Source organism: Ylistrum balloti, unplaced genomic scaffold (assembly GCF_031769215.1).
Source record: "Ylistrum balloti isolate Yb309-2 unplaced genomic scaffold, AGI_CSIRO_Ybal_v1 Utg370782, whole genome shotgun sequence".
NCBI lineage: Eukaryota > Metazoa > Mollusca > Bivalvia > Pectinida > Pectinidae > Ylistrum > Ylistrum balloti.
This window is the reverse complement of record NW_026782457.1, coordinates 153934-170265: the sequence shown is the minus strand read 5'-3', so window position 1 is coordinate 170265 and position 16332 is coordinate 153934. Positions and strand designations below refer to the sequence as shown.

At 36.1% G+C, this 16332-nt stretch overlaps 1 protein-coding gene across 2 annotated transcripts in view; it reads right to left on the bottom strand.

Annotated features, from left to right (window-relative positions):
• Window positions 1-4439: 4439 nt before the first annotated feature.
• The window catches only part of LOC132558371 (uncharacterized), a 42902-nt gene continuing 31009 nt past the window's right edge, over window positions 4440-16332 (bottom strand). For both annotated transcript variants that reach the window (XM_060222917.1, XM_060222918.1), the window contains 2 exons: window positions 13990-15939; window positions 4440-6932 (listed from right to left, as the gene is read on the bottom strand). In XM_060222917.1, coding sequence (XP_060078900.1) covers window positions 6707-6932; window positions 13990-15939 — 2176 coding nt within the window. In that variant the 3' untranslated portion in view covers window positions 4440-6706. The remainder of the gene's footprint in view (window positions 6933-13989; window positions 15940-16332) is intronic.

The following is a 16332-nucleotide window of genomic DNA, read 5'->3' as shown; positions in this document are numbered from 1 at the left end:
ATTTTTATTGCTTCATATATTCAAACATATATATTCCTAGTTACATGTGTATTAGTATATATGATATTGTGTAAAATCAATTTTATCAATAAATTCACTTTGCAATATTTACACAAGCGAAAAGCTAAACTTAGAGATCAGTTAAATCACCATTAGTTGTGGATGAAATTGAGTTTTCTTTTTCCCTCGTTATCTCTGTTAAAGGTTAATTCATTGATTGAGATAACGGTAAGATAACAAGATGTAACGGTGGTTAAAATGGGATAAAATTCCTGCTTGAACTTTTAATTTTATATTCATAAGCTAACATCCCGCGTTGTTTCACATGAATTGTAACCGTGAAAAACGTTCAAGCCAATTCGCCTTTTTTGCAGCACATGTTTTGTTTTAAATCATAAAACAAAATTCTCAATAAGATATAATGTTATCGTCAGTTTGATAAATTTGATTGTTTACTTATCCTTCCTGTACTTGGCACATCTGATGAATATTCATTAAACATGCATGCAAAGCAACAAAACTGCAGTTATGGCTTAATCCTTTTCAAATGTTTAACTGTATCTTCAAACGTAGTGATAGTTTACAACAACCATGAAAACAACAATAATAAATTCAAAGCAATTTTAAACAAAACAATATCAAAATAATTATATCAATAAATTGATAATAAAACATTTGATATCTTTTTTATCAAAATGGTCTTGTTATTAATTTAAAAGTCATTTCATTTCGTCGTTCCCGAATAAAATAAACATTTTGATATGGATAAGAAAGAATATCATTATCCTATGTGATATCAAACAAGACTTACCACGATCACCGAGGAGGCAATCCAAGCAGTACTAACGATATTAGATGTACTTGCAGTACACAGGGTATTCATCGACAAGAATCCACACCGTTATTCATCTGTTATTATTTAAAAGCTCGATAAGGTCTATTGTGTATCACCGGTACTGATATTGATTTGATAACAAAGTAAAGATACAAATTTTCCCAGGTGATATTCCAAGCAGATAGCTGTTAATTAACAAATAATATAACGATGATGTTCTCTTAATGAATATACGTCAAAACTACATGTCATATTCATACCGGCCAGGATGCTATAACGGGGATCGTTCCTTCAATTAAGGATATTGGAAACTTGATGAAATTAACAGGTAGCTGAAATTGTGTTTGCAGGAAACTTAGCAAATCGGTACTTCACAATACTTCAATTTCAAACACAGAGGTTCAAAATATGGAGGTTGACAAAAATTATGGGTCGCCATAGTGATCTCATTGATATCTATTTCTTTGTGCAACATGTAGCTGGACTTGTTTGATGCTCGTTAGCTTACCTGTTGATTCTGTTGTTGTATACCATGTTCTCATTTGAGAACGTGACATTATTTACTTGGATTGACCAAGATTTATATGGCGGATGTTGTCGATGAAGCAGAAAACGCTTACTCTTCAACAACACCTGGTCATATTCTCCTTGTACTTTTCAGGAGTCTCCGTGTAAATCATTCTATTGTCAATATTTTGTTATAGTTTTATTGAATGTGAGTTTGGATTATGATTATGTTGTCATAATGGTATTTGATTGATGTTTTTTTTAAAGAAATACAACATATTAAACAATACCGACTGTATTGATGTATCTCTCATTATAGATTAGCAGATATATACGCATCAAGTGTTCATTATATTACAATGACATATTGTTAATCCGTTGACAGTTGCTTACGCTATTGCAATGTGGTAATGTTGGCATAGAAATCAAGTACATAAAGATAGTGTAATGGGTGTGTTTCCGAACTTCATCATGGTGTGAATACAACACCAGGACGCTCAACATAGACATGTAAGGTTTAATGAGCCTTTTGTCCGTTATGCGTTGTACATCGTCCATTTACAGTTCACATTCTTAGCTTCTTCTCAAGAACAGCCGAGCCGATTCAAAACAAACATAGCACTTGATATATGCACAAGTTGTAGATCACCTGGTCAAAGGCAAATGTCATCAACACTTCTCTAAAAACATAAAACAGCGGTAGAGTTTAATTTCATTTTAGTTTAGATTATGATTATGTTGACATGTTGGTATTTTCTTCTTGTTGAAGTAGCACCCTTATCTATAGATGAACTTATCGATGTCTACCTTTTGTTTTATCTTCTCTTTTTATTTTTGTTTTTATTAAATTTTATTTCTTTGTCCTAGTTTTATTGAATGTAAATTTGGACATGATTATGTTGACATGTTGGTGTTTTCTGAACAGTGAACATGAAAGACAATATCATTGTTGTTAATTGGGTCTGATAATGACGGATTTCTTAGATCCTACACTGGAAATAAACTTTAGTCAGATATCCAATGGAAGAATTCAAAATAATCTTTATTGTATTGTAGAAGGAGCAAAATGTAAATTTTTGTGTTTAATATGAAAAAAAAAACAAATATATAATTTCATATTTCAAATGTAGAAAAAAAAATACTATCGAGTATAAGTTACATTGACGTGCATCTGATTACAATGATGTCATCGAGTCATGTGTAGCAATTGTGATATATTGTGCCATTCATTATATTTGGAAGACTCCTCTCGGAGTTTTGTTCTCTCTTTAAATAAGTATACGCCCGAGAATAGATATCTAGCAGTCCGGCCAAAAATAAAACAGCGAATAAGTTATAAGCAGGACAACTTGATAACATCTTTCTTTTTTTTAATGCACAGGAAATTGTTGTAAGATTATTTCATTTGTTCAAACATTTAAGTCCGTCATTACCTATTTCTATCAGAAGCATCCTGACATAGTTAAGTTAAAATAATGCATTTTTACATTTGTTCTCGTACTCTCTTCGTTGTAAATCACCTACATGTGTATCTCTCTTTTTATCGCGTTTTGTGTGAATATCACAGAAATGCAAACAAAGTAGCATTTTCACACCGGAAACATTTATGCAAGTATCGCTGGTCTTTGGAAACTAAATGGAAATCTAGATATCCTTCATTGGGTCTGTATCCTGGCACAGTTGTTCTTTTTTCATTTCTGGCATATTGATATATAAGTTTTACAACTACTTAATGGACTGAAATTATCTATCTAGTGTGGCAGATGTACCATGGAAATATGAATCGAATAGTATTTGGTTATACTCAAACTTATAAAATAATAACTGTTGTCTGTCAGAGAATGACCAAATATAACGTGTTATAGAAACTGAGACGAGATACCCTTCAACTTATTGATAAAAAAAGTCATGACGCTGTTTACAATATACTCACTTCAGCAGCGGCAACAATGCCGTAAATACTCTATCTCTGGTTATGATATGTCTAACTATTGTCTTCTTAGAAACGCACCTCGTCGGTCCTTTTTTTAACAATTGTTGAGCATCCCTATAGGGCAGTCATGACAATTTCATTTAATTTCCACTTCTAAATTCGTTTTAATGATTAAATATGTTGTTTTTTTGTAAAATATATAACATGATACATCGTATACTTATTAAACCCGATGGTCTGTTGAATTATATAGTTTAGCAATGAAGCAATTTCAAAGAAAAGACGGGACATAGGAGTAATTCTGTGAAGAATGTTGAACAATAGTCGTCATTTAACAAAATGTCTATGGTCATCTTTTCGAAAAAAATGTCATTATACGTGTTTGTCATGCCTTTTTCCGTTTGTTTAATGATTCTTTTAATGTCATCCGAATCTCTAAATGTATGTATGCAATTTTGTATCTTTTTTTTCTTGCTGCTTGTGAAAAACAATGACTTGATCATATAATGATACCAACTTCAGCTTAATGCCTATATACCTGAAAAAAAAATTTATGCTTTCAATTGTGCTCGTTAAGCTTAAAAATAATAAACAAAAACAAGAATATGCAGAACCCGTTGGCAAGGAAAATACACGCGAATTTCTACACGCGAAGTACGATTACTATTGCGTTCATAGCAGAAAAGATACAAAACTGCTCAACGGTACTAAATATGTTTTTTTAAAGACTGTAGAGAATGGCAGTTCCTCTGTTTCCAGAAAGCTACACTTATAATATTTCTTGTGTAGAATGGTGGCTACAAACCACAAAATAAAAACGTTTTTTTAACTAATGACATCTCATGATAAGTCGAAGAAATAACGTGAAATGAGGTATCCACGAAAGATTTTATACTAGAAATAATGTCTTATGATTAAACCACGAAAGAAAGAGCCCACAAATATTTCATGTTATGCAGTATGTAATCGGGGTCGAATTTTCGATATCACATGCTTTCAATCGTCCAGGCTTAATAAAATATTCTATTGAATGCTGACATTACTCGCCATACCATCTTATTAGTTTTTACATCAACCTGATTTCAGTTTCCTATATTTGGTTAAACCTTATATCTCAATAATGAGACAATACATGATAAAAACAGATAAAACTCAAGAGTGCTATTGTTATCTTAATCATTTTATTCAATATAAGATAAATTAAAATGTTGGCACAAACAGTTTTCTCCATATTCGTTCCAAAGTAACAATCTATTCCATAATAAAATGTGTTTATGACACATTACAATATATATATACTACAATTCAGGTCCAACATGTTTTCTCTGTATAGAAAAATTAAAAGGAATATAAAATATAGAATGTGTAATTCGCGATAGTTTGACATTTGTGCGGACCTTGTCTCATCATAAGGCACATAATGTAACTATTACAAAGACACATGTGTAACCATTGTATAAATGTTGTTTTTAATGTTTACGATTTAAACGGTCCCTACAAATTATAAAATAATTTTCAGAAAATATGTAAATTTTATCTAGTCAAGTATGTATTAAAAATGTGTTCGCTGAAAATATGTCTAAATATTCAATATCTTTCAACCAACAGTTTGGGTTTCAACAGATTTTTAAACAGGATAAGGTTCGAAATAGAATTTCTAACATAGGGTAAATAGTCATTAAAGACATTCAAGTATGCAAGTGCGTGTTTTTCAGCAATACCTATCGCCAATAAAAAGTTATATGTTGTATTTCAGATGGAGCTTCAATAAAGTAATGAAAGCGTAACGCTGAAATGGAATTCCGTCATTAATTATATAGCGATGAGACATTCACCCTGGGTGTTTAGAGGTGGTAAACGATGGCTTAACAATAGATTAACAAAGCTAATGGTTTCACCATGGTAACCTTGGGCAGTTTCATATTATATCAATGCCACATCATATACGTTTTATTACATTATGCAATTACCAAGCTCGCATTCAAAGATCACAACGACTGGGAAAGGGAAGACTATGATCATATAGTCAATAAAGCGACGATGCCCTCACGTACACTGTTATTAGACAGTGTTATGAGAAAAAGTACGGTCATTAAGGGAAAGAGTGTAGCGTGTCACTGCGGAGCATTAGCAGCTACGTTTGTACACTTGTATAATAAAGAACGTAGTTTACACATTTTACATAAAAATATGTTTTATTATACTAATTATGCTAAATACCTCATGTTAACATATCCAAACTATTTTGTTACAATGCTCCATTAATAAAATAACAGAGTATGCATTATTTTGTTCGGCTTTGGAAAATTGAATAACCTAAAAATAACACTAGGTGGCATTTTTAACACTGATACCTTCCAAACGCACCAGAGAAAAAAAGCAGTGCTACCCTATGTCCATCCTTGAAAGTAAGATATTTCCTCAAGTGTTTACGAAACTCAAAGATGGGGATGCTTAATCCAATAGCAGTGGGTTGGGAGGATCGAAAGTCGTGTCATAATATTGTTGTTACGGAATTGTAATGTTAGGTATGATCACCAATAGAATTGTGATGTCGAAAACATGTTACATTGTCAACCAAAGTTGTACACAGTGTACACAGCCAGGCGGTCGATTCACTAACACTAGTCTGTAGAGGCATTTAATATGACAAAAAAGGAGGGGGTGGGGGTTGGGGGATGGGGGTGGGGGTGGGTGAATAGCATAAGCGGCTCCGAATATCCAAATATTTAATGAACATTAAATGTAGAGCGCTCAAACATGAGAAATGATATATGATTTGTATCATTTGAGTTGTTGATAAAAAATCGATTTTTAAATCAGTTTCAAGAAAGAAAAGAAGAGAATCACATTGTTTTGTGTTACTTCTGGTCCATAACTTACGATATGAAACTGGCCTTTTGTGTAAAAATGGTCAATAGGAGAAAAGTTAGTCACTGTGTTTGTGAACAAGTACAGACACTCTAAATCATACCCAAGTTTCTTGACTGATTGATAATCATAATTATTTCAGCCTAACAAAAGCAGTAATGGTGCCTGGTCATCACATCCATATTCAAGGTACATCTATATCTTTGAGTTTTAGAAAACCTGTAAGATAATATCATAAAGTGAGAAAACCGATCTCATGATATTTGCATTACTATCTGCGAAATTTAATGTACCTGAGGAATATTTTTATGGGTAATGTATTTCCATACGAAAGTGTGCTCCTTGTCGGACAAAGTCTGTATGACTAGCACTTTGTTTAGGTTGTGGTCTATGAGAGACAAATGTACATCCTCGCAAGACACAGTCCTTGGAAATCAATTCTGACCACAATTCTTCAACAGTTCAAAGTTCATTACAAAATACAGAAATTCCTCTGCCAAGGAATATTAATCCCATTACACCTGACTACTGACAGAACTCGTTGTTCTGACACTGTTCCATCAGACTGTACTACTAGTCGATTCTTCAAAGTCGTAGGAATGATCAGGATCATGCGATGATGATGTTGCTGGGAAGAAATTTGTTGCTATTTGAATGTTCTCTTCGCTGTACTCAGCGTCATCCTCATCTGCGTCACGTATAACCTGGATCTGAACCTCGTCATCCTGACATGTGTTAATATCTGTAAAATTGTCAATGTCCTGAAACTCATACTTGGCCTTCTTCCTGTGGATAAAAATGAAACACACTGTGAGTACAAATATTAAGATGATCTGGTGCCGTGGACTTCCCGAATATACATGGTAAAATATATCTCAAACAACAATGTTCCACTCTGTGGTGATATAGGTATTTAAATTATGAAATATTTCTCAAAATGAAATATTCATATTTTCTTCATGTTTAACTATTATTTCCTAATTCAAAGACGAACAAAGAATGATTTTGCAATAAAAAAAAAATAAAATATTGTTAGTTAACCTGATGAGAAAGATTTCAGTTTATACAAAATTAATCAATTCCTGTGTGGAAATATCATTTTCAAAAACAAACCTCTGCTGACACTGGACATTGACTCAGGTTTCGTGTAAACTACATACATGTATTATTCTCAAGGACAACACTAACAAATAATATTATCATGACTGTAAAATATTATTCACAATATATCCGTGTGTTACTCAACACTCGGGATCAAGGTCACCTTGTATATTATCTGGCTATGGTTTTCAATGCGAGATTTGTTTTGACATAAGACGTAAGTGAGTATAAAACTGGAGGTAAATATCTAACCTATGTTAAGTTTACACGGAAAAGAGAATTCAAGCTGAAAGGTGGCAGTCATTGTTCATTATGCCTTCACGAAATCGAATCTTGTCAATAAAGAATGTAAGAATAAGGAAAAATAGTTAAATATTATCATTGCAACTCATTTCTACTAAGAATGAAATTAATGTACTGTTATATTCTAGCTTTGTACATGAAATATTGTTTAATCATTACATGAAATATTGCTAATAAGACCAAGCATTCCTTCGTGAATTCTTTTCAACACTGGATTTATTAAGTTACAAGACGGGTGCATTTTGACGGGCAGATATGTCAAAATTCAGAATTGTTGAGAAGGTATCTTTTTACTTTCAAAAACCCTTGTTTTGAAGAATATATCTTAGTAACAAAACGTAAATCATGTAAGATCTCTATTGTGAGGAATTATTTAGGAACATTAATGCTCAGTGTGCACGCCTTCCTTACCATAAACTTGTGGTACTGAATATATCACTTGTAAGAAAGTAGCTTCTAAGATAAAATGAAAATTGATAAACCAGTGAGGTCAGGGACTTCAAAACTGACTAGTGAAAATTTAGTTGTTTTGTCTAGTTTGGTGGTAAGATCTTGAGAAATGGTGAAAATTTAGTTGTTTTGTGTAGTTTGGTGGTAAGATCTTGAGAAACGATGAAAATTTAGTTGTTCTGTCTAGTTTGCTGGTTAGATCTTGGGAAATGGTGAAAATTTAGTTGTTCTGTCTAGTTTGCTGGTTAGATCTTGGGAAATGGTGAAAATTTAGTTGTTTTGTCTGATTTGGTGGTAAGATCTTGAGAAAAGGTGAAAATTTAGTTGTTTTGTCTAGTTTGGTGGTAAGATCTTGAGAAACGGTGAAAATTTAGTTTTGTCTGGTTTGGTGGTAAGATCTCGAGAAACGGTGAAAATTTAGTTGTTTTGTCTGGTTTGGTGGTAAGATCTCGAGAAACCATGAAAATTTAGTTGTTTTGTCTGGTTTGGTGGTAAGATCTTGAGAAACGGTGAAAATTTAGTTGGTGAAAATTTAGTTGTTTTGTCTGGTTTGGTGGTAAGATCTTGAGAAACGGTGAAAATTTAGTTGTTCTGTCTAGTTTGGTGGTAAGATCTTGAGAAATGGTGAAAATTTAGTTGTTTTATCTAGTTTGGTGGTAAGATCTTGAGAAACGGTGAAAATTTAGTTGTTTTGTCTAGTTTGGTGGTTAGATCTTGAGAAACGGTGAAAATTTAGTTGTTCTGTCTAGTTTGGTGGTAAGATCTTCCATGGTGAAAATTTAGTTGTTTTATCTAGTTTGGTGGTAACTTGACGGTGAAAATTTAGTTGTTTTATCTAGTTTGGTGGTAAGATCTTGAGAAACGGTGAAAATTTAGTTGTTTTGTCTAGTTTGGTGGTAAGATCTTGAGAAACGGTGAAAATTTAGTTGTTTTGTCTAGTTTGGTGGTTAGATCTTGAGAAACGGTGAAAATTTAGTTGTTTTGTCTAGTTTGGTGGTTAGATCTTGAGAAATGGTGAAAATTTAGTTGTTTTATCTAGTTTGGTGGTAAGATCTTGAAAAATGGTGAAAATTTAGTTGTTTTGTCTAGTTTGGTGGTAAGATCTTCAGAAATGGTGAAAATTTAGTTGTTTTGTCTAGTTTGGTGGTAAGATCTGAACAGGCGAGGACAAACTGTGCTCCTTCTTGACTGGCTTAGTTTTTGTTTCGATACGAGACTAAATTTATGAAAGAGCATATCAAAACGAGTTTCATAGATCTTGAGAAGTTCTTCAATTTTATTTTCAGAAATATTGATGTCAAGTCTTTTTGTAAATGTATAGAGAGATTCCATCGTATATACCCGCCATGGTTGGAAATCAACAGACCTGTCTGTATCAGTTGCGCGCTGTTTCCCTTCAAGGAAACAAACAGGGACATCTTTCAAACATAGTGCATGATAAGCATGATGATTTCAATTGACACTATTTACTTGGATAGACTAGGACTTACATGGGTGGTGTCACCAATGAAGCATATGACTCCTACTCTTCTGTGAAATCTCATCTTATTACCATTGTACTTTTTAAGTAGTCTAATATTTCTTCCATTCATTTTAGCGTTAGATTCATCAAATTAAATTTTTTTTTATTGGAAACAAAAATTGTACAAAGGGCAACTGCGGCAATTCTGCAATTAAGGGGTTGTAGCCTCTTTATTTGGTACAAAGCACATAACCTTAATACGAAAAATGATTACACCAAGGTTTATAAGTCTATCCTAATTCAAATGCAAGCAACGTAACGCTCCATATACAAAATTGTAACATAGGGCATTTAGAGGTTGTAAGGCATGACTTTGGTATACTGCAGATTGTCCTAGAATGATCATGCAATCAGGGTAAGTTATGCTGTCGACATTACAAATTAAACAGACAAATCCCCATGCACTTGGGCAACAAATTGTTAAGATTTTTTTCTGGATATTAATATCACACGTGCAACAACATTAAAAATCAAAATGTGACTGAAAAAAAATTGTTACTGGCAAAATATCTTTACCTGAGTCTATCACTAAAATTATAAAATAAATATTGTCACTGTCAGTACAAAGTTTGATTAAGAAATCATATCAGTGCGCATGCTTTTTTATAAACTTCTATTTTTTTTGAAGTTAAAAGACAAAGATTCTGAAATCGTTCTCCACGTTAACTCAACACCAAAGAGGGGAATAAAAAGCAAAAGTACCAACTACCTGGTCGAAACACATACCATATAACCAGTCTAAAAAACATAGAATGACAGAGAAAGCTAACACCACAGAAAAACAAAGAAAAAGAAGTAAGCAGCAAAATCTCACCTAAACGTGAAAGCGCTCAACATGCTAGCAGACTGCCGAGACTACTGAAGCCAACACACAATATCTAGAAATCTGAAGCTTTCAAAAAGCACACTAAATTCTAATGGACCTCTAACCCTTCCATGAAAAATATCACAACACACCACTATAGTAACACACTAGACATACAATCCTTACAGAATACATCACACACTACCATAGTTACACACTGGACATACAACCCTTACAGGATACATCACACACCACACCACCAGAGTTACGCACTGGACATACACCCCTTACAGGATACAACACACCACCAGAGTTACACACTGGACATACAACCCTTACAGGATACATCACACAACACACCACCAGAGTTACACACTGGACATACACCCCTTACAGGATACAACACACCACCAGAGTTACACACTGGACATACAACCCTTACAGGATACATCACACACCACCAGAGTTACACACAGGGCATACAACCCTTACAGGATACATCACACAACACACCACCAGAGTTACACACTGGACATACAACCCTTACAGGATACATCACACACTGCCATAGTTATACACTGGACATACAACCCTTACAGGATACAACACACAACACACCACCAGAGTTACACACTGGACATACAACCCTTACAGGATACATCACACAACACACCACCAGAGTTACACACTGGACATACAACCCTTACAGGATACATCACACAACACACCACCAGAGTTACACACTGGACATACAATCCTTACAGGATACATCACACACCACACCGCCAGAGTTACACACTGGACATACAACCCTTACAGGATACATCACACAACACACCACCAGAGTTACACACTGGACATACAACCCTTACAGGATACATCACACAACACACCACCAGAGTTACACACTGGACATACAACCCTTACAGGATACATCACACACTGCCATAGTTATACACTGGACATACAACCCTTACAGGATACATCACACAACACACCTTCAGAGTTACACACTGGACATACAACCCTTACAGGATACATCACACAACACACCACCAGAGTTACACACTGGACATACAACCCTTACAGGATACATCACACAACACACCACCAGAGTTACACACTGGACATACAACCCTTACAGGATACATCACACAACACACCACCAGAGTTACACACTGGACATACAACCCTTACAGGATACATCACACAACACACCACCAGAGTTACACACTGGACATACAACCCTTACAGGATACATCACACAACACACCACCAGAGTTACACACTGGACATACAACCCTTACAGGATACATCACACAACACACCACCAGAGTTACACACTGGACATACACCCCTTACAGGATACATCACACAACACACCACCAGAGTTACACACTGGACATACAACCCTTACAGGATATATCACACAAAACACCACCAGAGTTACACACTGGACATACAACCCTTACAGGATACATCACACAACACACCACCAGAGTTACACACTGGACATACAACCCTTACAGGATATATCACACAAAACACCACCAGAGTTACACACTGGACATACAACCCTTACAGGATATATCACACAAAACACCACCAGAGTTACACACTGGACATACAACCCTTACAGGATACAACACACCACCAGAGTTACACACTGGACATACAACCCTTACAGGATACATCACACAACACACCACCAGAGTTACACACTGGACATACAACCCTTACAGGATATATCACACAAAACACCACCAGAGTTACACACTGGACATACAACCCTTACAGGATACATCACACAACACACCACCAGAGTTACACACTGGACATACAACCCTTACAGGATACATCACACAACACACCACCAGAGTTACACACTGGACATACAACCCTTACAGGATACATCACACAACACACCACCAGAGTTACACACTGGACATACAACCCTTACAGGATACATCACACACCACACCGCCAGAGTTACACACTGGACATACAACCCTTACAGGATATATCACACAAAACACCACCAGAGTTACACACTGGACATACACCCCTTACAGGATACAACACACCACCAGAGTTACACACTGGACATACAACCCTTACAGGATACATCACACAACACACCACCAGAGTTACACACTGGACATACAACCCTTACAGGATATATCACACAACACACCACCAGAGTTACACACTGGACATACAACCCTTACAGGATATATCACACAACACACCACCAGAGTTACACACTGGACATACAACCTTTACAGGATACAACACACCACCAGAGTTACACACTGGACATACAACCCTTACAGGATACATCACACAACACACCACCAGAGTTACACACTGGACATACACCCCTTACAGGATACAACACACCACCAGAGTTACACACTGGACATACAACCCTTACAGGATACATCACACAACACACCACCAGAGTTACACACTGGACATACAACCCTTACAGGATACATCACACAACACACCACCAGAGTTACACACTGGACATACACCCCTTACAGGATACATCACACAACATACCACCAGAGTTACACACAGGACATACAACCCTTACAGGATACATCACACAACACACCACCAGAGTTACACACTGGACATACAACCCTTACAGGATATATCACACCTTCAGAGTTACACACTGGACATACAACCCTTACAGGATACATCACACAACACACCACCAGAGTTACACACTGGACATACAACCCTTACAGGATACATCACACACCACCATAGTTATACACTGGATATACAACCCTTACAGGATACATCACACAACACAGTCCTTTCATTCAATGTCCTCACTATTACAAAGGTCAGACTTATTTAATAAATTCACACCGTTTAATATTGCTGCATATGTTGACATTCATTATCTGATACATCACCATTCAAAATATATCATTGATGAAGTAAAAACTATTTTTTTTTTGAAACAGAATATTTCCTTCTGATATATAAGTGCTCTCTTTCTGCAGATTGAAAAATAGGTAGGTTGACAGTCAATGATATATTAGATGTATTATGAGATATATGAGATTCAAATGGTGAGGTAACAGATTAAGACCTTCTGACGTTTGTCTACACAGGCAGGAGATTAATACTGATATAAAAACTGATTAAATCTCTATTACATCTAATACATACGAATTCAACATTTGAGGAGTCTTCAGCAGCAGGCCTTTACAAAGGACGCAAAATGAAATAACAGAATAATCAATAAAAGCTCAAGTTTTTCAACTTACATTTGCCAGGAAGATGGACATATTGCTAATCATAAATACAAAATGCCGTTTATCAGTGGAGGGGTATGGAAAGGAAGCTATTTATGGCAAAGACAGAAAATGAAAATGCATGCTGAATGCACCAAGAAGCAAATTTTGATATTTTTACCAAGGGACAAGAAATCATGCAAATTATTCTTAATTCCATGAAGCTGATATTAAATTACTTTCATTTTGAAATTATGGAAGGTATGACTCACATTTACCAAAATATCTTAACTAAACTCAAAAGTCAACCTTAAACAAAAGACTAGGCTGCTGGTATTCTAAAACCTTCAACTTAATATGTAAATGAGGCAAAAGATGAATAAATATGCTGATCAATTTTCTTACCTCTTTCTCCCGAAGAAGTTCTTGATGGACTGTTTGAAAGCAGTACCTGGCTTTTTCTTTAGCTTGGAAATGTCCTCACTTGATTTTGACATAGGGTCTCTTGGGGACATTGGAGCCCTGTCCTTCTTCACCCGGTTTGGCGTATAAAGAGGAATCTTTGTGTCTTTAGCTGTCATCTTTGTGGGGCTAACTGGAGGGGACGGAAACTTGGTCCCCGCTGTCATCTGTTCGAGATTCGGCTGACTGAGTCTTCCCAACACCACTGGTAGCTTCTTGGGCGCTCTCTCCACACTGGCTGACCCACGACGACCTCTTATGGTAGGAATGTGAGTGTTCTCGGCATTATTAGGAGACAGACTGTTTCGTTGAGACTGTTGGGCCACTGGTAATGAGGTTCGCTTTACAGCATTATTGCTATCAACACTACTTACTTTCAATTCATTTCTGTTTATATCTGAGAAACTTGTTCGTAACTTAGTAGGTATTTGTTGTTTTGGTATGTCATCCTCTGATGGTTTTTCAGCAGGAACAACATATTTTCTAGCTCGATCTAATGTATTACTACTACTTGTGTTGATACTATCAGTCTGCAAGTCGATTGGCAGACCACTGGGATGAGAGTGGCGAGGGTCATCACTATTGTCATTGATAACATGGATTACACTGTCGCCCACCAACTCCCCTTGCTCATAACTATTCAGTACCTGACCCAGTTTTACAGAGTTAACTCCCCTTGCAGGTTTCCTTGGCTCTAGTCGCTGACTCCTGTTTGACATATCCACCCTTTCTGCTGCCCGAGGTGTCTCATCTAACTGTTCCTTACTGCTAACTTCTGAGTTTGATAACATATTCACTGATCCTTGTCGACCATGAGGGACCAGGTGTACATGGTCATGACTGGAGTTAGAATCCTCCTCCTCTGTAGAAATCTGATCACCAAGACTTAGGGCCAACGATGCTGCCAGTTGTTCCCCACTCATCCCCTTGGGAGCTACATCCCTCTGTCGGGATAAATGTAGGCCACTGTCTGTTGAAACAAAGTTCATATCATTTCTCATTGCATTTGTGTCTAGAGACCTTGACTTTTGTGATGTCACAATGTCACGAGGACTTTGTTGATAGCTTTCCTCCTCATCGTCATCCCCAAATATCCCATAATCCTCCTCTTGCTGTTGTACTTCCTGCCCATAGTTTGCGTTCCTGTGATTGTGTTGGTGATAACTTTCTCTTGCCTCAGATGAGTGAACAGAACTGACATCTAGTGGTTGAAAGTGGTTTGAAGACCTATCATACCGATCATTTTCCAGCGCATCGGAACGATCTCGCTCTGCCATGAGACGTTGAAGGGACAGATGAAGTTCACTGCGACTTTTTCCATCACTCTTGTGTTCCCTTGGGGTACTTAACTGTGGGGGATGAAAAGAGACCTGTTCCATCATTCTATTTCTTCTTTCTGACTCACCACCAGTGAAATCTATAGATGAAGCTGGTCGATTTGTTCGCAGTCTTCTGCTTGCAGCATGAGAGCGTGGAATGTCAGTTTCATTGAAAGTGTCCTGTCTAGGTGTACTGTTATATGGTAGGTGAGGTGTCAACGGCCTCAAGTAGTTTGAATTAGAGCTTACAGAACTTTTCTGACTGTCTGGTCTCCTCCTGATCTTGATCTTACGAGGAGGTTTCTCGGGACTTTTGGGTGGATCTCGTGTCTGCTGAATTTTGGTCATCGATGAGTACATTTTGTTTGCAGATTGGTATGGCGCATATGATGGTAGGTCTCGGGTTCCTCCTCCCACAAACTCTGTGAGTTCATGTGTTGTAAGGTCAGGGTGGCTTCCGTACCCTAAAGTGTGGGCACGAACAGGGATTGCCGATCTTGGTCTCTCTCTTATTTCATTCAGACTATCTGCAGCCTCTCTCTCACGGCGATCTCGTAACACCTGCAAGACATACCTGTCAAACAAATGAGAGCAAATATCAGTAAAGAAATATCTCCAGTAACACGGTACAAACAGCAGTTAAAACAATAACTTATATGCAAAAAATATCTATTTAGCAATATGTTTTTATAATTGGAAAAAATATGTAAACAAAGCATCCAAATGTGATTAAATATACAATAAACAACAATGTTATATTTGTTTTTTTTTACACTTGATATGAAACAATATCTTTGTTATTAGTGAAAGAAGCTACAGGTATACTAAGGACAATAATGCAACTACAGAAATATTTTAAATACAAAAGCATGCATGTAAAAAGCAAATAATCAGAATGCTAGTGAGTTATCTCCCTTAAACCAGTCCCGGAGAACTTGATATTAAATTCTCTGGTGTATAGTACTAG